The 20,726-nt window shown below is 48.5% G+C and overlaps 1 protein-coding gene across 1 annotated transcript; it reads left to right on the top strand.

Annotated features, from left to right (window-relative positions):
- Nucleotides 1-9,341: 9,341 nt before the first annotated feature.
- On the top strand, nucleotides 9,342-19,810 carry CCKBR (cholecystokinin B receptor). Its single transcript, XM_004418346.3, has 5 exons — nucleotides 9,342-9,529; nucleotides 17,159-17,410; nucleotides 17,565-17,814; nucleotides 18,119-18,291; nucleotides 18,457-19,810. The coding sequence occupies exons 1-5, from the start codon at nucleotides 9,379-9,381 to the stop codon at nucleotides 18,993-18,995; spliced, it is 1,365 nt and encodes a 454-aa protein (XP_004418403.2). The 5' UTR covers nucleotides 9,342-9,378; the 3' UTR covers nucleotides 18,996-19,810.
- The last annotated feature ends 916 nt before the right edge of the window (nucleotides 19,811-20,726 follow it).

Here is a 20,726-nt window from a genome sequence, read left to right as displayed (position 1 = left end):
GAATCACCAGCAAGCCTGCCCAACGTGTTGAAGTGTGATCTCAGGGCTGCAGCCAAAGACAAGGGACCACCCACTGCTCTGGAGAAGAGCTGCCAATTCCAGCTCTGCCTTCTGCAGACATGCAGCTGTGGGAGGAGGGCAGGAGTTTTGGAGTCACTGCTAGATTCCTACAGGGATGTCAAGAACTGTCCAAGGGCCCTCCTGCTGAGAGCTCAGCTGCTCTAGCTTAGCTTTTCTCCCTCCCACAGGACCTGAGGCCTCACCCACTTCCCACCTCGGGTCACTAACCTCAGGACACCTCGCCTGGCTAAGATTTGGGATGTACACTCCTCCTCAGTGTTCCCAGTTAGCTACTCCTCCACAAAAGCTTCTTTGGCTCTCCAGACGTCACCCTTTTCTTTCTGAGGGTTTGGCTGCTAGCCCTGAAGACAGATGGAAATAAAGTATCAAGCTTGGAAGGAAATCAGATTCATAGAGAGAAGGGCCATCCAACCGAAGGAAAGATCTGGTGCAAACACTAGGAGGCAGGAACCAAGAGCCAGGAATAGGAGGCAAGGTGGGTGGATTCTAGTTTGGGGCTGAAGCTTGGGTTCGGCTTGAGGCTCGGATCAGATATGGATGATCAAGCTGGGTTAGAGCCAGAGTCAGAGTCATGGGCGAGTATTAGGCTGGCCTACAAGCACAATAGATGGGAAAGAGCTTGGAGCCAGTCAGGTGCTTGGAGCCAATTGCAGTCAGATTTTAGTTCTGAAACATCCCTTACTAGCTGGGGGACTCTCACTCAGCCTCTTACAAAATCTTTCAGGGTTGTTGAAAGAAATGCTTGGAGAATTAAAATGTAAATGAGATAATGAGTGTAAACTGCCTACCAGAGCCTGACAGATAGTAACTGCTTAATAATGAATGGTAGCTATGACCATTATTCCTATTTCTCTAGCAGTGGCTGTGCCTTTAATGGCCCTGGAGCACAGGTTGTCTTGCCGTGCTTGGCCCTGGGCCTCTGGTCTGTGATGGCAATGCCAGGCTTGGCCAGCAGAGAGCCTAGGGCACTCCTTGTCTCCTCTCCTCCAGCTCCCACCCAGATCCCAGGATTGCACTGCTTTGTAAAGGTGGGAGAATTATCCAGGCAGAAATGGTCCAGGGACCATTCCCCTATCCAGGGACAGAACCGTGGTCTTGACTGGTTTGTGAAAACCCTTGCTCAGATTTTTTAACAAAGACTAAAATGCAGGAGTGACAGTGCTGAGAGACATTACAGAGGAATTTGTGCCAAATCAGAGGCAGCCCTGTTGGGCGCAGCACCATCAAATGTCTGGAAACATTCAGGATTGCCTCCCTCTACATCTTGAAAAATCCTTGTGCTTTTCACCCCAGAACGCATGGGGCTTCTCAACGTCTGTCATTGCCTCTCCAATTTCAGTACCTTGGCCTCTTGTCCTCAGCCTTGCCCTTCACCAGGAGGTGCCATAGGGCCCCAGAGACTAATAACTCTAATGTGTTCATGGAAGCCTTCTCTCTGGGTGACTTCCCAAGTAAGCCTTCCTGTAGCTTTGTTAGCCCTCAAGTGAGGCCCTGACGTGGGGGATCCAGGCCCTTCTTGGCCTACTTGTGAGAGCCCATGTCTGAAACCATGTGTAACCATCCAGTGGGAGCCAGCCCCTGGATGTGTGCCTCTGCTCTCCCCAGCACAAGCCCCAGGCTCTGGAAAGCCTTGGTTTCTTTCCTCTGCACAACATCTCTGCTTGCTCTGGCTCCAGCCTATCTGTCTTCTCAGTATGCTCCCTCTTTGTTTAATTATCCCAAGAGAAGTGCCTCCTACATGGGCAGGGAGTGTGTGGGCAGGAGCTCAGCAAAGAAGTATATCTGCACATCACAGAAATGCAGAGAAGAGAAGGCCTTGAAAGATGTAGGGAGATATGGGAAGAAGGCAGCCTAATCAGACACAGAGGGAGGGGCTAAGTCAGTGAGCAAGTGGGCACCCCATGGACAAAGCTGTGACTGGTTTCTCTCCTAGACTGGATCCCAGCTGCATGTGTGTGTCAGAGCCAGGGGTGCTGGAGGCAGAGCCTATTCCACAAGCCTCACACCACTGTGTGTGAACAGTGGGTGTCCTGAGTAAAGTGCTAACAATGTGTAGATCTACAAGCTACCATGAATAAGCACTACCTTATACAGCAGGTTGTCTGGCTGTGCGTTAGGCACTACATTCTCCTCACTTTAGTTCTTTCTCCTGAACATTTACTGAAGTGTTATTTAAACGTTCCCCTCTTATCTCAACTGTGATATAGAATATTGAAAGAAGGATCACGTGCCCACCCTTGGGTAGTTTACCTTACCCAAGGGAAAGGTAAATTTTTCTAGCTACAAGAGTCAAGCTAGGTGGGCCAGCACCCACCCCCCCTCCAAAACACACCCACAACAAAAAACAAAAACCTGACAACCTTGGCAGGTCAAGGCTTGAGTCAGAAAGGCAGCTGCCCTCAGGACTGAGCTCAGCCCTACTTCAGGACACCTTGCACTTGCTTCCTGGACCTCTTAGGTTTCTGACTTGTTCTGGGAAAAGGGTCCAGATCTCCTTCCTCTGGCGACCCATACTGACTTTGCAGTTCCTCCTTGCTCTGATCTAAAGTCCCCCTGTTTCCTGGCTGTGAGAAATCCCATTCCTCCCAAATGCTGGCTTACTCCCTGGCATAGATGGAAGTTCCTGATTTTGAGAAATGAGCTTCATCCCTCTTAGCACTGCATTTTCATCCCCTCCTCTGCTCATGGTATGCCCCCCTTCTCCACTGTACTTATTGCTCAGTTTTTTTCCTCTTTACAAACCATCTTCTTGAAACAATCTATATCCACTACCTCCCGGCCCTCACCTCTCGTCGTCACCCATCTACATTTAGTTAGAGGGGAGAATATGAGCAAGGTACAAGGGTAATGAACAATGTGGAATGCACCATGAAATTACAACCAATTCAGGGTTCCTTGAGCATAAAGAAAAGGTAGAAAATAAGGAATAAAAGGAGTATAGAGAGTGGTTTGAGAAACTGTTGGAGAAAAGGGCAGGAACCAGACCCTTGGAATATAGACAAACAAAAGGGCAATTACAAGACATGTAACTGTAAGAATTACCATAAAGAGAAGTAAGTACAAGGTGTTACAGAAGTCCACAGGAGAGGCACCTAACCCAGACTTGTGGAGTTAAGGAAAGCTTCTCAGAGGAGTTTTGTCCTCTGTAACTCCTTTTCAAACATCAGCAAACTCATGTCCTCAACTTCTTTGAACACTCTCCCAACTCCTGTATTAACTAAAACCAGCAGTCCCATAAGGATGGTACATCCTCTGCAGAAAGGGGTGGCTTCTCATCCTCTCACAGCCCACCTACTTGATTTGGGGTCCTCTGCACTCACCAATGGTTCTTTCTCACTCTCAATAGACTCCTACTCCTTGACACTCATACATTCATTGTGCTACCCTCTTCTTTTTTCATTGCTGACAACTCCCAATCTTCTGGAGCCTACCCTACTCAATTTAGACTTTGTCGCCTACCTCATAGTTCTGTCTTCTCCAGCTGAGATTTCACTCTTGTCCCTTTGTTTTTGCATCCCGCCCATCTGGTAAAATCTCGACTTTGAATGAACTGAACCATCAACATTCTCCCTGCTTGCGTCCAACTATCTGAGCTGTGCTGGAGAAACTGATGCCACTAGAAATTCTTGGTTACTAACTCTTAAGTGGGTTGTCAATACTTATGTAACTATCTTACTACATTCCTCTTGTCTCCACTTTCCCTTTCCCATTACATACAGTTTTCTCAAACCATCTTGACTCCTAAAATTTCAATCCTATCCACTCACACACACACTCTCACACACACACACACACACACACACACCACTCACTGTAACCAGATCTCCAACCTCACAGAGAAAGTAGAAACTATCAGCCAGCAGCTCCCCATCAAATCTACATACCTACTGTCTTAATTAAGGTACAGACCAAGATGCTATGACAAAAAAGAGAAAAAATTGTAGAGCCTTAAGATTGTAGTTTCTTTCCTCTTCATACAGGAGAACCAGGAGTGGTAAAATGGCTGGAAAGTATAGGAGACCCAGGCTCCTTCCATCTTGTCACTCTGCCATGCCTAGTGTATTACCCTCACTGCATGAATGAAGGTGGCTTACCATCACATCCACATTCAGCTTGCAGGAAAGGACAATGAGGAAGAGAGAGTCCACTCCTTTCTTTTAAGAGCTTGATCTGGGAGCTGCACTTATCACTTCTACCCACAACTACTGTCCAGAACACAGTCATAAGGCCACACTTGGCTGCAAAAGAGTCTATGACATATAGTTGTTATCTGGTTGGCCATGACTTATTTTCACCTATAATTATTCTCTTCTACTAACTTCCTCTTACAATTGAGTCTCCACTATCAAAAGCTAGAACCCTCCACACATGCTCTGGGTTCCATACCTCCCTACCTTCTCAGGAATCTTGCATTAGTAATTAACTTCTCTCTCTCTCTCTCTCTCTCTCTCACTCACTCTTTGCTTTAGTAATTAACTTTTGCCCCACCTCTCCTCTATCTTCAGTCTTTTCTATATGCTGGGGTAATTCCATCTGCCAAAAAAGTATTGTTCTAGTTCTTCCATCTTAAAAACATCTTTTATTCCACAGTCCCCTCTTTCCTTTCCTTAATAACCATTCTTCTAAAAGTCTTGCCTAAAGTTACTCACTGCTCTTCCTCTTATCACATTCAGTTTTCAGTACACTCAATCCGTCTTCTGCCTCAACGACTTCACCAAAATGGCTCTTTCCAAGGATGCCGAGGATCTCCAGGTCACTGAATTCAGAGCACTGTTCTCAGTCCTCATTTTTCTTGATCCAGGAGCAGCATTTGGCTCAGTTCAGCACCTTGTGCAGGCTGGTCTTTCTCTATCCAGCCTTTAAATCACGGTCTTTTCCAGACTTCTGACCTGGTTCCTCATGTCTTCTTGTTCAACACACTCTTATTAATTCTGTGGTTTATAGTACTTCCTATGCAACTTGTATATTCAGCTTCCTACTGAATTCCTACTTAGATGTCCAATAGGCATCTGAAACTTCACATGTCCAAAATGGAACGGATTCGCTGGTGGGAGTTGCTGTCTGATAGTTTCTATTTTCCCTATCAAGTGGGAGGCTGGCTTATTTATTATGAGTGAAGGATGGTGGGTGTGTGTGTGTATGTGTGATGAAATTAGAGATTTTATGAGTCAACAAAATTTGAAAAAATATTGTGTAAAATGAGAGAAAGAAAGCGATCAGAGAAATTTAGTAAAACTTACACATTCTGGGAAGCAGCATAGAATGAGCACCTGAATTCTGACTTCCAAAATCCCTGGCTTTGAATTGTGGCTTTTTCAGCTTTGTGGCTTTGAGAAAGTTACTAAAACACTCTCTGAGCTAGTTTTTTCCTCTAAAACAGTCATTAATAATATTGGACCTAAATTTGTAGTTCTTTGTGAGGATATGCTTGGAACATAGGAGGTGATCATCCAACAGTTCCTATCCTAAGTTACCAGAAACATTACTCACTTTAATCTCATCCTTCTCCCTCACCTTCCACATGCAAACAATCTCTAAATTCTGTCTCTCTATCTCCTAAATAGCTTTTGGATCCATCTTCTCCACTACCTCCATGACTGTAGTTCATGTAGTTATCTGTCACCTGAATAACTGTCATTATTCCCAGTTGGTCTGCACTCCCAGTTAGTCCCTCCCCTCAAGTTGCTCTCCATACCAGCTGCCACTGCAATCTCTCCAAATATTTCTAAATCTTAACAAATTTCCAATGCTCCCACTTCTTCCTTGCATGCCTTGAAAGGGTTTGCATTTGCTACCTCCTGATATGAGAGATATGCTAGTCTTCTATTGCTACTGTAACAAATTATCATGAATTTGGTGGCTTAAAACAACATCCATTTATTAGCTCACAGACATGTAGGCTGGGTACAGTATGGCTGGGTTCTTTGCTCAAGGTATCACCAGGCTGAAGTTAAGGTGTCAGGCAGACTAAATTCTCTTCTGGAGGCTCTGGGGAAAAATCTGCTTCTAAGCTTATTCTTGTCATTAGCAGGATCCAGTTCCTTGCAGTGCTAGGACTAAAGCCCCTATTTTCTTGCTGGCTGTCAGCCAGAGACTGCTCTCAGCTAGAGGCCACTTTCAGGTACTTGCTCTGTGCCCTCCTCCATCCTCAAGCCAACCACAGCCACTGCATTCCTTGCCTCATGGCCCCCTCCATCTTCAAGCCAGCATCAGTGCCAGCAACAGTGTGTTGAATCCTCCTTCTTCAAATCTCTCTGACTTCCTCTTCTGCTTCCAACCAGAAAAAACTTTCGGCTTTTAAAGGACTCATAGTGATTTGGTTAGGACTAGTTGGATAATCTCTCTATCTTGAGGTCAACTGCTAAGTAACATTAATTACATCTGCAAAATCTCTTTTGCCATATAATATAATCATGGGAGTAATATTTCATCATATTCACAGGTTCCACCCACACTCAGGGAAAGAGATTATACTAGAGTGAGAGTCACTGGGGGTCGTCTTATAACTCTGCTTACTACAGAAGAGGAAGCCAGGAAAAACATCCCTGAGAAATGCTGAGATCTTGAGCTGAGATCAGAAGGATGAGTAGGAGTTAATTAGATAAGGAAGGAAAGCTTCCAGAGAGCATGTGAAAAGCCATATAACTGGAGGACATATACCCAAAAAATGGACTAAATAAAGGCCAGTGTGTCTACAGTGGAGAGAACAAGAAGCATAGTGACTTGAAATAAGATCGTTAGAGAGGTCAGTAGGACCCAGGCCATGCAGGCTTCATAGACACTGTTAAAAGGTTTTCTCTATCCCAAAAGCAAAGGTCAGAAGAGTAGCATAATCAGATTTGTATTCTGAACATATCACTCTGGCTATGAGGTGGAGGATGAATGAAAGGAGGTATCAGTAAAATGTGGTGGACCATTTAGGAGGCTACAAGAGTAGTACAAGAAACAGCGGGGCAATGGCAGTGCAGATGCGAGCAGACCGATTCAAGGAACACTAAGTGCTAAATCAACAGGACTTCATGATTGATTGAATACGGGAGTGAGGCAGTTATGTTCCCCAGGAAGCAGACTCTAAGACAGAGATTACTGTGGAGGATGTTTACTAAGGCGTGCTCTTGGAGTCAACACCTGTGTAAGAGAGAGGATGAAATTAGGTTTGGGCAAAGGGAGAAGCTGAGCAGTAATTCAGTCCCAACAAAGGCCTCAGTCAACCCCACGAGGAGCTGTGAACATCCTTCAGAGTTGAGGTGAGGGGGCTGAACCTTTATACCTCTGTGCTGACCAGTCATTGGATGCAGGATGCCCCAGAGAGGGGACATGTCCTTGGATAAGCCAGCTTTCTTCAGCTCAGGAAACTCCCAAAGGGGCTGACAGTTGAGGGCTGTCTGCCAACCACACTATAGGGATGAAGCAACGTAAGGGAGTAAAGATCCAGGGTGATTCCTAAATTTCTGATTTGTCCATCTTGGTGTAATCATTGGCTGACCTGTCATTTTCCCCCACTAGAGTGGGAGCTACTCAGGCACAGACTGTACGGGACAGCTAGTGCACAGCCCTATACCTGACACATACTTTGCTGAATAAGTGAATGCCCGTCTACTTCTATTTCCACTCCTCTCTCCCCTATATTTCCTTTGCTCCCCCATGCCCACACCCCACCGTTATCCAATGTGGGAAAAGTCCAGCAGGTTATCTGAGGCCCCACCTGTGCTGGGGCTGAACAAACAGCAAATCAGGCTCCTCTGGTCCAGAGCTCTCTGATGATGAAGGCAGGCTGTGCCAGGAGGCGCGTGGGGGGAAGCAGGTGACAACATCTCCACCCACCTCAGGCTTAAACCCTCCTTCAATGCCCCAGCCCCTACAAACTCAGCTCTGCTGAAACAGAGCATCTCCCAAAGACTGACTGGATAGAGCTTTCTGAATTCCCCATAAACTCAGACCTCATCCCAGTGTAATCTGCTCTTTGACTGATGCTTCCATCTCTGACAGCTACTGCTGGAGGCCAGAGAAGAATTTCAGGTCATGTTGGAGTTTCTTTGGAATGGAGGAAATGGATAGCGAGCAGGGCTGAAATATTAGAAGAGGCTAGTCCTGCCCAAGGAGATGAACCCACCTCAGTCCTCCGCATGCCCCCTTCAGTTTTGTTCCCGCTGCACCCCAGTGATGCAGCCCCCTTCCAGCCCCCTTCCGTGGGAACCTGACGCCCTATACAGGCTGCTCCACCTGCGCTGAGAGCAAACAGGGAGCGTCAGTGTGTCTGGTGAGAGTGGGCGCTGCCTGGAGACCACGGAGAAAGCCGGCTGCCTCTTCTCTCTTACACGTGCGCTGGGCAGGGATTGCAACGATATCCCAGCCTCCCCTCCCCACCCGCTTTATCCTAGGCGGTTCTCACCACCACCCCGGCCGCCCTCAACACCCAAGTCAGACTATTCCTCCGGGCAGCCCTTTACCCTGCCAGAGTTCCCCTGGGACAAATGCTGCCCCTCCCACCCCCCTATCCTCGCCCGCTGCGGAGGGTTCCTTGGGAGCTTTGGGTGGAAGCCTGGATGCTGGACCTGAAGTAGGAGGTGGCAGGTGCGGGGGTAGATGCAGGGACTACACTGGCCCCGCGGCGAGGAGCCGCAGGGAACTACGGTAGCAATAGTGTCGCGGTCACTGCGGCCACTGCGGCATAGTACGGTAACCGCGGCGCTCCGCGCGCGCTAAGGCATCTGCGCCGCAGCCAGTGACTCCCACGCTGCCTCCGTCTCAGTTGCCACCTCCACGTCTCCTGACCCTCGAGGGAAAGATGCTAGACCCCACGGCAGCCGCGCCCTACCCCACCCCTCTTACCCTCCCTCCCCCGCAACCTCCCTCCTCGCAACCTCTCCATCCGCACCTAACCCCCACTCCCATCCCCGCCAACACACATATTCACACACACACACACACACACACACACACACTCCCGAGAATCCCCGGAACCCATGGTGAAGGGGAGTGGGCGGGAAGCAAATCTCTAAGAGAAGACCGGAGAGATCTAGGGAGGGGAGAGCCTGAAGGACAGTCACACAGCGGGGCGAGTAAGCCCTGAGCGGGGGAGGGTGCGGAGAGTCACCTGGTGGGACAGAGCGGACCCGAGCCTGGGAGGGACGCGAGCCTAGGCGGGGCGAGCGGAGGAGTGGAGGGGCAGGGGCCGAGGTTGGGGGCGGGGACCAGGCGGGGCGCGAGCCTCAGCCGGAATCGCAGCGTGAGCAGGTGGAGCCGCAGCGGGAGCCCGCCCGGCGAGCGGTGGGAGGCGGCGGCTGGGCCGGGGCCATGGAGCTGCTAAAGCTGAACCGGAGCGTGCAGGGATCCGGACCCGGGCCGGGGGCTCCCCTGTGCCGTCCGGGGGGCCCCCTCCTCAACAGCAGCGGTACCGGCAACCTCAGCTGCGAGCCCCCTCGCATCCGCGGAGCCGGGACACGAGGTGGGTGCCTCCCTAAGCCCTCTCCACAAGCTCCTTCTCACTGCACCACAGCACTAATAGAGGGCCCCCCACAGCCTCTACACTGCCTCCTCAGACGCCCACACCATCCCCTTATAGTACTGCCTGAGTCCCCAAACAGCTCCCCCTGACACATTTGTCCCCCACAGCTCGTAAAACTCCATTACAGCTTCACACTACCCTGTCAGAGCACCTTCACACCCTGGTCCCCTGGTCACACCCAGAGCTCCTGGTCACCCCCAAAACACAGCATCCTCCCCAACACACAGCCCCCTCCTAGACGCCGATAGTGGGGAGGCAAGGACCTCCTCTTGCCAACCTTTCCAGGTCTCTCTTTTCCTTTTACACTCAGTTCACAAAGCCACAATGAGGAAGGAAAGAAAGGAAGGCAAGATTCGGAAAAAGAAGGGGACTGCTTTGGGGAGGGAACGCTCTGGAAGGCCTGAGTGGGAAGTTTGAGTTATAATCTTCTGTCTCCCGCACCTTAACACCTCAGGCCTTCCCAAAAGATATCCTCTAACCTGAATTAGGCTGGGCACTGGGGGCTGCTCCCTAGAGCTGCCTGTCTCCATTTCACTCATCCTCAAATCCCCATGCATCCCAAGTTAGAGTTCTTCTCAAGGCTCTGTACCCTCTTTCTTTCTCTGTCTCCAAGTAACGTCTCCAGGTCTCTTCCAAGTCCCTCCAAGCTGCCCTTCCTTGGGTTTCACCCTCCTAGAGCCTGGCTGCCCCATTCATCACCCCATCCCTTTGTGCTACCATCTTCTCCCCACAACTCCAGACTGCTTCCATTCATCCAGTCCCCAAAATGACTTTCACTCCTCCTATCAGCCAATATCCACATTTTCCTGATGATCCAGCTCAAAATATATTTTTCCCCTTCCTTGACCTTTTCTTTCCTTAAATGTTTACTGGACACCTGCTATTGTAGTCCCTGGGTTAGGTGCTGGGGACACAGGGATAAACTGGACCCAGTCTGGACCCTTATCAGCCCATAGTCAGGTGCAGAGGGGAGACAAAACTAGTGGAAAAGTCAAAGTCAGTATGGGAAGTCCCACAAGAGGGTCTGAATCATGGACACCCAAAGGAGATGGAGTCTGAGAACTTCACAGAGGGAACCTGGGAGCTGAGTCTTGCAGTTGGAGTTCAGTAGTCAGAAAAGGAGGAAACAGGATTCCAGGAGAGAGAACAGGGTTAAGCAAAAGGAAATTATTCCAAGCTCAAGAAGGGAAAGTGGGAATAAATTGTAATTCAAGTATTAATTTACCCCACAAAATAATGCATGCTTTCTCAGACCAGTTGTTATACACTCTCACTTAGATTCTTTCATTCGGCAAATATTTATTGAACCAGAGATTGTGCTAGGCACCAGGGACGTGAGTAGAACAAAACTGACAGAGCTTTCATAGAGCTCCAGGTTAGTGGGAGAGACAAGACAAGTCAGCAGGAAACTGCAGCAGAGTGGGAGGTGCCCTGAGAGGGCTGTGGGGACACAGAAGAGGAGCCCCTCTAGCCTAGCCTACCCTAGGCTTGGGAATCAAAGTTGGCCTCCTGAGGAGATGAAGTATGAACTAAATAAAAAAGCTGAGGGAGAGTCAGCCAAGTGAAGGGGCAGTAAAGGCAAAAAACAACCCAAGCAGAGGAACAGTATGTGTAAACACCCAAAGTTTAAATCCATGGCACTTTTGTTCAGTGTGTCATAGTTTCTAAGTGAGACATGTACCATAACAGAGGAATAATGAACCCTCAGGATAAAGACCAGCCTAGAGGGTTTATGGAGAGCCTTGTAGACCTGGCTGAGGAATGCCTATTTTATCTTGAGGGCACTGAGAACTGCTGAAAGGCTCAGTAGTTCAGCCAGGATTAGTTCTGTAGTGTAGAGCATGGACTGGAGAACAAGAAATGGAAGGCGGGAGGTGGGCAGATGCTTCTGAAGGCTATTATATTACACTGGTCTCCGTGAAAGATGATGCTTAGACTACTTAGACTAGGGTACTGGCAGTGGGGGTGGAGAGAAGTGGATGGATTTAAGAGGCACTTCAGGAAGTGGAATCAATAGAACTTGGCAATTTATTAGAAATGGAGAGGGAGGAAGAGGTCAAGGCATGACATCCAGGTTTCTGGCTTGGACAATTGGATGGATGTTCATGCCATATAATGAGAATGATAACAAAGGAACAGAAACAGGTTTGAAAGAGGAGATTATAAGTTCAGTTTGGAACCCACTGAGTTTAAATGCTGGTGAGCTATCCAGGTGGGGTTGCCCAATAAGCTGTTGAATCCAGGGGCTGGAATGTGGGAGAGGGGTATGAGCTGGAAATGCAGACTTGAAAGGTCTGCCTAGAGGAGGTAACAGAAGCCATAGGAATAGATAAAATCATACAAAGATTGTGTAGGATGAAAAGAAAAGAGGTCCTGAGACAGGACCCTGAAGAAGACCAATATTTAAAAGCCAGGCAAAGCAAGGAAAGTCCGTGAAGGTGATCAAGATGAAACCATCAGAGAGACAGGAAGGCAAGGAAAAAGGAAGTTTCAAGCAGGGTGGGATAAGTGATGTCAAATGCTGCTGATATAAGTTGGATAAGGGCAGAACAGCATCCTTTGGATTCAGTAACAAGGAAGTGCTCAGGAGGAGTTGTTAAGGCCTGACTACAGCAGGTTAAGTTTTGGGCCAGTAGGGGAGAGGGTTATGAGAAGTGAACCAGGGTGTGTAGACAAAACTTTCATGAAGTTTGGCAGGGAGAGAGACACAAAGAAAAAGCAAGATAGTACTAGAAATAGCATGGGGTTGAGGAAGGGTGTGTGTATGTGTGGTTTTGTCTTGTGGGGGTATGTGTGTAGTAAAGACAAGAGCATCTTCTAAGTGTTAAGGGGCAATGGTCCAAGAGAGACGAAGGTTGAAGGTGCAAAAGATAGTAGGGATAGTCAATAGAGCAAGGGATCCTGAGAAAGCAAAATGTAAAGTGAATCAGGTAAGAATTGGCCTCACTCATCTGGATATTGTTACCCACACACAGTCGGATGTTACCCAGGCTGTCAGAAGTTACCCACAAAGACTCTGTTAGCCACACTCACTCAGATATTACTCCCCCAGAGGTGTGTTACCCAGGCTCACTCCAGTGTTACCAGGAGGAATTCGAATGTTACCCACATTATCCTGATATAATCCACACAGACTTGAATGTTACCCATGTTCACTCAGATGCTACCCACAGAAAAACAGGTGTCACCCACAGTCACTTTAATATTGCCCACAGTCATTTGGATGTTACTTATCCATCAAACACATGCACTTTCATTTTATTAACCACACACAATCAGATGTTACCCATACTCATTTAAGTAACCCTTCTCCAGATATTACCCATAAAATCACAGCTATTCCTCTCACACATTCAGATATTACCCACAAAAACTTGAATAGTACCTATATTCACTCAGGTGCTTAGTTATTTTTCTCAATCAGATTAGCATCTTACTTTACATCTTAACATGTTAACTTGACATCTCACGTCCATACTCACTTAAATATTTTCCACACATACTTGAATATTACTTCTGCTCACTCAGCTATTACCATCATCACTGGATATTCCCCCATTCACATTCAGACCTCTGAGTGTAACAGTGCTTCCTGAAGATGTTACCTACAAATGAGATGTTATCTGTAGACACATCTACATATATATTACCCTTGCTCATTCAGACGTTACAACAAGTGCTCGCTTCGGCAGCACATATACTAAAATTGGAACAAATGTTACCACACTTACTCAGATATTACCTAAAACGACATGTAACCCACACTCAATCAGATGTTACCTATAGCTGTTACTCTTCTCCAGATATTGCCCACAAAAATATGTATGACTCTTACCCACCCAGATATTATCTCAAAGACTAAAGTATTACCCAGTTCTCACTCTGATATTACCTACACACCCTTGCATATTACTTCTGCTCCTTCGGTTAGTACCCATTGACATTTGGATGTCCCCGTTTACCCAGCTGATACCCACAATCAGGTGGCTACTATCCAGACTCACCACAGAGACATGAATATTACTTTGATGTCTGTGTGCCTGAGTGACCAGATCCAACACACCAGTGGAAGGCAGGATTTGAGGCATCAGCAGCTTCAGTGTTCTGTGGAGTCCTTTCTTAGAAAAGCCTGGTTTTTGTTTTATGTCACATTATCTGGATTTTTGTGCTCATATTTCTCTGTCATCATCTGGACAGAACAAATGCAGATTCTTCAGACCCCAGAAGCAGAACTGAACTGTCTCAGTCTTCTGAGTGCCCGGGTCTGATTTCTGCTCTCCTGTCATCCCCAGCAGGTTGATGCCCACAGGTAGACTGTCAATGCAATAGTGGCTGTACCCCAGGAGGTGCCATCTCCCATCCTTCCACTCTGCCTTAGGTTCCCAGTCACTGAAGCCAGGGTGGTCACCCATATTCCACCACACAAACACACATGGGAGGATACAAACAAGCATATACACACACACACACGTCTTCATTATGATTGCTTCTTTTGTGACTTTAAAAAAAATTAATAGACTATTTTTACAGCAGTTTTAGGTTTACAGAAAAGTTGAACAGAAAGTACAGGGCGTTCACACACACACGGTTTCCCCTGTTCTTAACATCTTGCATTAGTATGGTACATTTATTACAATCGATGAGCCAATAATGATGCATTATTAACTAAATTCCATAGTTTGCATTAGGGTTCACTCTTTATGTTGTATGTTCTACCGGTTTTGACAAACACATGATGACATCTGTCCAACATTATAGTACCATGCAGAATAGTTTCACTGCCCTAAAAGTCCCCTGTGCTCCACCTATTCATCCCGCCCTCCCTCTCCCCAGACCCCTAGGTCTAAGATTGCTTTTAATTAGTCTTTTTCACATATCTGAACTGTTCAACAGCAAAGACTTGGAGAGATAGTGGTGGCTGGAAATAAGGTAATAGCTGAGAATGCCCAGAGAAACAGCAAAGTGCTGTACAATTGCAGGTTATTTTTACTGGGACTTTGTCCTCTAGTTTTTAGGAGTCCCCATGCAGATTTGGAGCTTCATAAGGGTGGGCATAGTCTCATCTTTCTGTTCCACTAAGTTCAAGGACACACACATGGGACACATCAGCTGGATGAATGAATGAGAAATGTTCTTTTCACACTTCAGAGTGCTGAACCAAATTGAGATGTGATTATTGAATCAAGAACTAGTTGAACAGAGACATCCAGAGGAGGATCTGAGATGATAGGACTAGAGAGACTAAGAGCAGGTGGGGAGAGGGGGAGGGGCAGTGGACTGGGAGGACACACAAAGAGTGCAAGATAGACCATCAGCTCTATTTTTATGGGTCCAAGGACCTCTCTGACAGAGATATCCCTCCCAAAGGTTCTTTATTTCCCCCTACACACTCACACACACCCCCTCAAATTTGCCGCACATAAGCCTTCCATAGGCTTTCCCTGCAGAGAGGGGCCCAGCTTCTACATGAGACACAGATGGTTTGCATATAATAGTAAATGTAACATATACAAAATCACAGCCTGTGAATGACCCTGCCACCAAGGACCCTCCAACATGCATCTCCAAAGAGACAGAGGCAGAGAGGAGAGGGCATGCTGGAGCTTTAGAGGCACAGAGGTGAAGGATGAATGAGGGAGGAAGAAGCAGGTGCGTTTGTGTGGAGAGTGACAGAGATTCATTGAAAATTCATTAACAAGCATGTGTTAAAACCTCCTACCTGCAGAACATTATGCCAAGTGCTAGGGATATGCTGGAAAACAAGATGGACATCGCCCCGGTCCTCAAGAAGCTCACAGTATAGTGGGGGAGATAGAGAATTAAACATAATAATACAGTGAGAAATGCTATGAAAGAGTACAGAGGGAGAATGAGGCACGGAGATTCAGATTTGATTGGGAGAAGGAGGCAGTGCGATGAATGACAGAGGAGTGAGGGACCAGTAGGAGGCAAAGCATTTTAGAGATCTGGAGACCTGGCTTCTATTCTGATGCAGCCCCCTACTTACTATTTACTCTGAGCAAATAATGTCACTGCTGGGTTCAGTTGGCGCACTCTTGTAAATATTACTTACTTGATGCCTACAACAGTTTCTGAATAAGTTGGTTACCATTATGAGAAAACAGTTTATTAATTCGGGGGCTAAGGCAAAAGTCAGCCAATGTATAGGGCTGCAGAAGAGGGAGCTGCAGCTCTAGGACCTTCCTTCCCCCACAACCTGGAAGGCTCTGCCCCTGCGCTCTCTCCCTTCAAGCTCCAGTCTCTCTCATGCTGATGCCATTGGCATGGGTTACTGGGTCTAGTTTAATTCAATTCAGTTTTGTCTGGGTCTGCTTGGCTGTGATATAGAAGCCCAAAGATGAAACCATCTCCCAATAGACAATGACACAAATGAATGGGGTCAGCCCTCTGTGTAGCCCAGCAACACTAGCGTCCCTCCTGTGAGCTCCCACAGTACTTTGTATATTCCTCACCCTCACTCCTTATCACACTGTGTGGCAATTATCTGCTTATATGTCTGAGTTTCCCTCTAGACTGTAAGCTTTCAGGTAGCAGGGAATTTGTCGTGTTCACCTCTTTGATCCAGTGCCTGGCATAAAGGGAGTCCTCTGTAAATGTTTGCTGAGTGAGAATGAATGTTTGGAGATAATTAAAATACAAGGCAGAAAGTAAAAAAGGGTTCTAATAGATGTGTAAGGCTCATGCATGGGTCAGAGGAAGGAGAGATTAACTCCAAATGAGGTGTCCAGAAATGCCTTACAGAAGAGGAGACAGTTGATCTAAGTCTTGAAGGACATCCTGAACATGTTTGTGGTGGAGGGGTGTTACTGGGGGGTTGATAAGAAAGCATTCCAGGCTGAGAAACCAATGTGAGCAAGGGAGAGAGTCATGAGAGTGCGTGATGCCTTCAAGAAACTGAGTCATCCAGTGGCTTAAGTGGGTGCATTGCAGGGAGGAAGGAGGAGGAGGAAGAAGGCAGTTCTCAGAGAATCTGGATGACATGCTAAAGTGTTGCAGACAGTAGAGAGTAGGTAAAGGGGGTTTTTTTAGGCAATATAAGAACATGATCAGACCTGTATTTCAAAAGGTAGTGTGGTCAACAGTGTCAGATACTACAAGGAGGTCTAGTAGAATAGGCTGAGAAGAGACCTTTGGATTTGGCAGTTAAAGCTTAGTGACCTTGGGAAGAAGTGTCTAAAGCGTGATGGTGGGACAGGGCACTGCATTGTAATGGACCGGAGAGTGAATGAGAAGATGCAAATAATCCTTTCAAGAAGTTTGTCTGCAAAGAGAAGGAAGGATTTAGAGCAAAGCTTGGGAAGAGATGGGCTTTCTTAAGGAAAGGTAGAGTTAGGCCAACTTAACTAAGCCTCAAGGAGTTAGAAGGGTGAAGGATTCAAGTTCACTGTTGACTGAGTGGGTCCTATGGTGCGGGGGTGAGGGTTGGGCGTTCTTGGGATGCAGAGGGATCTGGCTGTGTAGTGGGGTTTGGGGTTTGATGGATAGCTTGGAGGGTCTGGCTGAGTGGAGGCCAGATGCCTACTGCCACCTCTCCCTTTTCCCACCCAGAATTGGAGCTGGCCATTAGGGTCACCCTTTATGCAGTGATCTTTCTGATGAGTGTTGGAGGAAATGTGCTCATCATTGTGGTCCTGGGACTGAGCCGCCGCCTGAGGACCGTCACCAACGCCTTCCTGCTCTCCTTGGCGGTCAGCGATCTCTTGCTGGCTGTGGCCTGCATGCCCTTCACCCTCCTGCCCAATCTCATGGGCACATTCATCTTTGGCACAGTCGTCTGCAAGGCAGTTTCCTATCTCATGGGTAGGTGAGACAACTAGCCTGCCCCCTTTGCCTCTTTCCCCTCCTAAAGTCCTTGCTGGATGTCAGGGTGTTTCCCGGTGGGGGTTGGGGAAGTCCCATTGGTGAATATGTAGTGTAAGTTTCCTTGATGACTGCTTCCTCTTCCCTTGCTTAGGGGTGTCTGTGAGCGTGTCCACCCTAAGCCTCGTGGCCATTGCCCTGGAGCGGTACAGCGCCATCTGCCGACCACTGCAGGCGCGCGTGTGGCAGACGCGCTCCCACGCGGCTCGTGTGATCGTAGCCACGTGGATGCTGTCTGGACTGCTCATGGTGCCCTACCCTGTGTACACCGCCGTGCAGCCAGCGGGGCCCCGTGTGCTGCAGTGCGTGCATCGCTGGCCCAGTGCACGGGTTCGCCAAACCTGGTGAGGGGGCCCATTACCTGTTCTTGGGAATTCTCTTCTCCATCTCCATCAGATGCTTACAACCATTCCCCGGAATCTTCCCCCAGCTGCTCCAAGGATTACCACTCCAATTCCCTTTCTGCACTCACCACCCTGGGATTCCTATTTGAGGCCCCTCCCAGTTCTCTAGCCCTTCGCAAGAACACCCCCAAATCTACCACTGGAGCCTGGCCATCAGCCCTAGAAACATCAATCCTTGGCTCTTCCTCCATCTGTGATTGAAGCTAGACAGAGACCCCCATGATGGTCTGTGCTCTGCCTCCAGGTCGGTGCTGCTGCTCCTGCTCTTGTTCTTCGTCCCGGGTGTGGTTATGGCGGTGGCCTACGGGCTTATCTCCCGCGAGCTCTACTTAGGGCTCCGCTTTGACGGTGACAGTGACAGCGAGAGCCAGGGCCGAGTACGAAGCCAAGAAGGGCCGCCGGGCGGGGCGCGACCAGGTGGGTGAAATCCAGTAGGGGCATGGCTTTAGAAAGGGGCGGAGCCTAGACTGGGTGTGGCAGAAAGAAGTAAGTCAGCAGAAAGGCTGGAAAGGGGGGGTCGGGTGTGGGTTGGGCTGAAGTTGAGACTCACTCATGGTCTGACCACTCATGGTCTGTGCTCAGGTCCTGCCCACCAGAACGGGCGTTGCCGGCCAGAGATCGGGCTGGCTGGTGAGGACGGCGATGGCTGTTACGTACAGCTTCCGCGCTCCCGGCCTGCATTGGAGCTGTCGGCGCTGACCGCGCCCACTCCTGGGCCAGGATCTGGCCTCCGGCCTGCCCAGGCCAAGCTGCTGGCGAAGAAGCGCGTGGTGCGGATGTTGCTGGTGATCGTCGTCCTTTTTTTCCTGTGTTGGCTGCCAGTGTACAGCGCCAACACGTGGCGCGCCTTCGACGGCCCTGGCGCACACCGCGCGCTTTCGGGCGCGCCCATCTCTTTCATCCACTTGCTGAGCTACGCCTCGGCTTGTGTCAACCCCCTGGTCTACTGCTTCATGCACCGTCGCTTTCGCCAAGCCTGCCTCGACACGTGCGCCCGATGCTGCCCACGGCCTCCACGAGCTCGCCCCAGGCCTCTTCCAGATGAGGACCCTCCCACCCCCTCCATTGCTTCACTGTCCAGGCTAAGCTACACCACCATCAGCACGCTGGGGCCTGGCTGAGGGTTGGAGGTGGAGTGGGGGCTGAGGCAGGACAGACCCATTCCTACAAGCACAGCCCCATCCAGACACACAAGAAACACAGACCAACTGACACAAGAGATTGACACCCAACAGCGTGGACTAACCCCAATGCACAGGAAAAGACGGCTTAACTGACACCAAGGAAACAAACCAGACCCCCACACAGGAAATGAGGCACACTCTTGGTATAGGACTGAGCCTGGCACGTAGAAACATGGCACTGCCCTTGGACATACAGAGACACAGTGTCCCTAGCAGCGGACCATCCCTACACAGCGGGAGCTCTGACGGAGCTCACCTGCCTCTCACATACACATATAGTAATGGCACTGATTCTTTTAGGGCTCTGGAGCTTGGCATGGAGCTGACTCCTGAGATGCTCCAGGCTGCCCCCAGTTTGACCTCACAGTGCCCTTCCCCAGTCAGTGCTGGAGACACCAGCTGGTAGGCCTAATCTTACACTTCCCTGCCCAACAGGCTGTTTTGTACTGAAAAGTCCTGTCATTCCTTTCCAATTAAATACTATGGCCCTGTCCCCTCCTCCTTCACCTCGTCTCTTCAAAAAACAATAAATGACTTGGCTTCCTCTTAAACTTCCTTTCTGGACTTTTTGGGGACAGGTGAGGAGGCACCAGATTTTATGGAGTCCTTCCTGTCAGGTCCCTCTCCCTGCTGCTCACTCCTGTATATGACCCCCTGCCACAAAGCCCGTGGTCTGAGGCTAGATGAGGCTGTGTGTATTCTCTCTGGGATAACATCCTGGACTCATCTACATGCCAGTGTTGTATGTAGTAGCTGGCAATGGGGGGTGGGTGGGGGGAGGTGGAATATCCCTGACACATCATGTTCCTGAGCACATTCTCCTAAAGTTGTGCCATTGTTAAGGTACTATTTTAATAGATGCTTATTAAAATTTTAATGAAAAGATGAAAGAAGAAACACTGTATAGTAAGACTCAGTTTATTCAATGTGTGTTTGAAACACCGGGAGTCAGACCATGACAGGTATACAGAAATTAATTAAAGAGTAGGGCCTTTTTAATGCACCCTTCTCTGGTGTCAGAACCTGGCCAAGCTTCTGCCCCTTGGAGGCACACTTACTGGCCAGCAACAATGAGGTGGGATGGGGGGACTGGACCTGAATAGGAATTCCAGAGCAGCCTCCTTTTTGACTATAAGACTGATCCAGCGCCAGAGAAAAGCAGAGACAGCAACAGCACTCTCCACACACACAAGGACAAACAGGGAAGAACAGATGACCTCACCCAGGGGACATGCATGGATAATCAGAGGCATGGTACGTTGGGAGAGGGCTTCCTTGACACTTCATCTTGTAGCAGATGGGGAAACTGAGACCCAGAGCAAGAAAAAAGCTGCTCAAGGTAGTACAATAAATTAGAGAAAGACAGAAATAATCCTGTTGAAGTAGCCACTGAGCTGGAGATGGGAAAAAAGCCATACCCATCAGAGGGCAGACCCAAGTTTTGTGGGGCCTAGAGCTTATAAAATTGGGTGCCCTTTTTTAAGAAAAAAAAAAATTGCAGATACAAAATAGCTGGGACACTGACCAGGGCCTTGGAAGAGGCCTGTGCAAGTGAGAAGCCCTGAAATTTAAGACTCATTAGCTTCACAGCCAATAATACTTCTAAAATCCACCCACTAACTACACTGGACAAAGGCTGGATGGAGCCAAGGACAGTGAGAAAGGAGA

This window comes from Ceratotherium simum, chromosome 7 (assembly GCF_057802395.1).
Source record: "Ceratotherium simum simum isolate JZ-2026a chromosome 7, ASM5780239v1, whole genome shotgun sequence".
Taxonomy (NCBI): Eukaryota; Metazoa; Chordata; class Mammalia; order Perissodactyla; family Rhinocerotidae; genus Ceratotherium; species Ceratotherium simum.
This window is presented reverse-complemented; position numbering and strand designations above follow the sequence as displayed.

Coding starts and splice junctions, on each gene's coding strand:
- CCKBR (XM_004418346.3), top strand. CDS start 9,379: ATGGAGCTGCTAAAGCTGAACCGGAGCGTGCAGGGATCCGGACCCGGG. Junction 17,411..17,564: donor GGCAGTTTCCTATCTCATGG/GTAGGTGAGACA, acceptor TCCCTTGCTTAG/GGGTGTCTGTGAGCGTGTCC. Junction 18,292..18,456: donor GCCGGGCGGGGCGCGACCAG/GTGGGTGAAATC, acceptor GTCTGTGCTCAG/GTCCTGCCCACCAGAACGGG.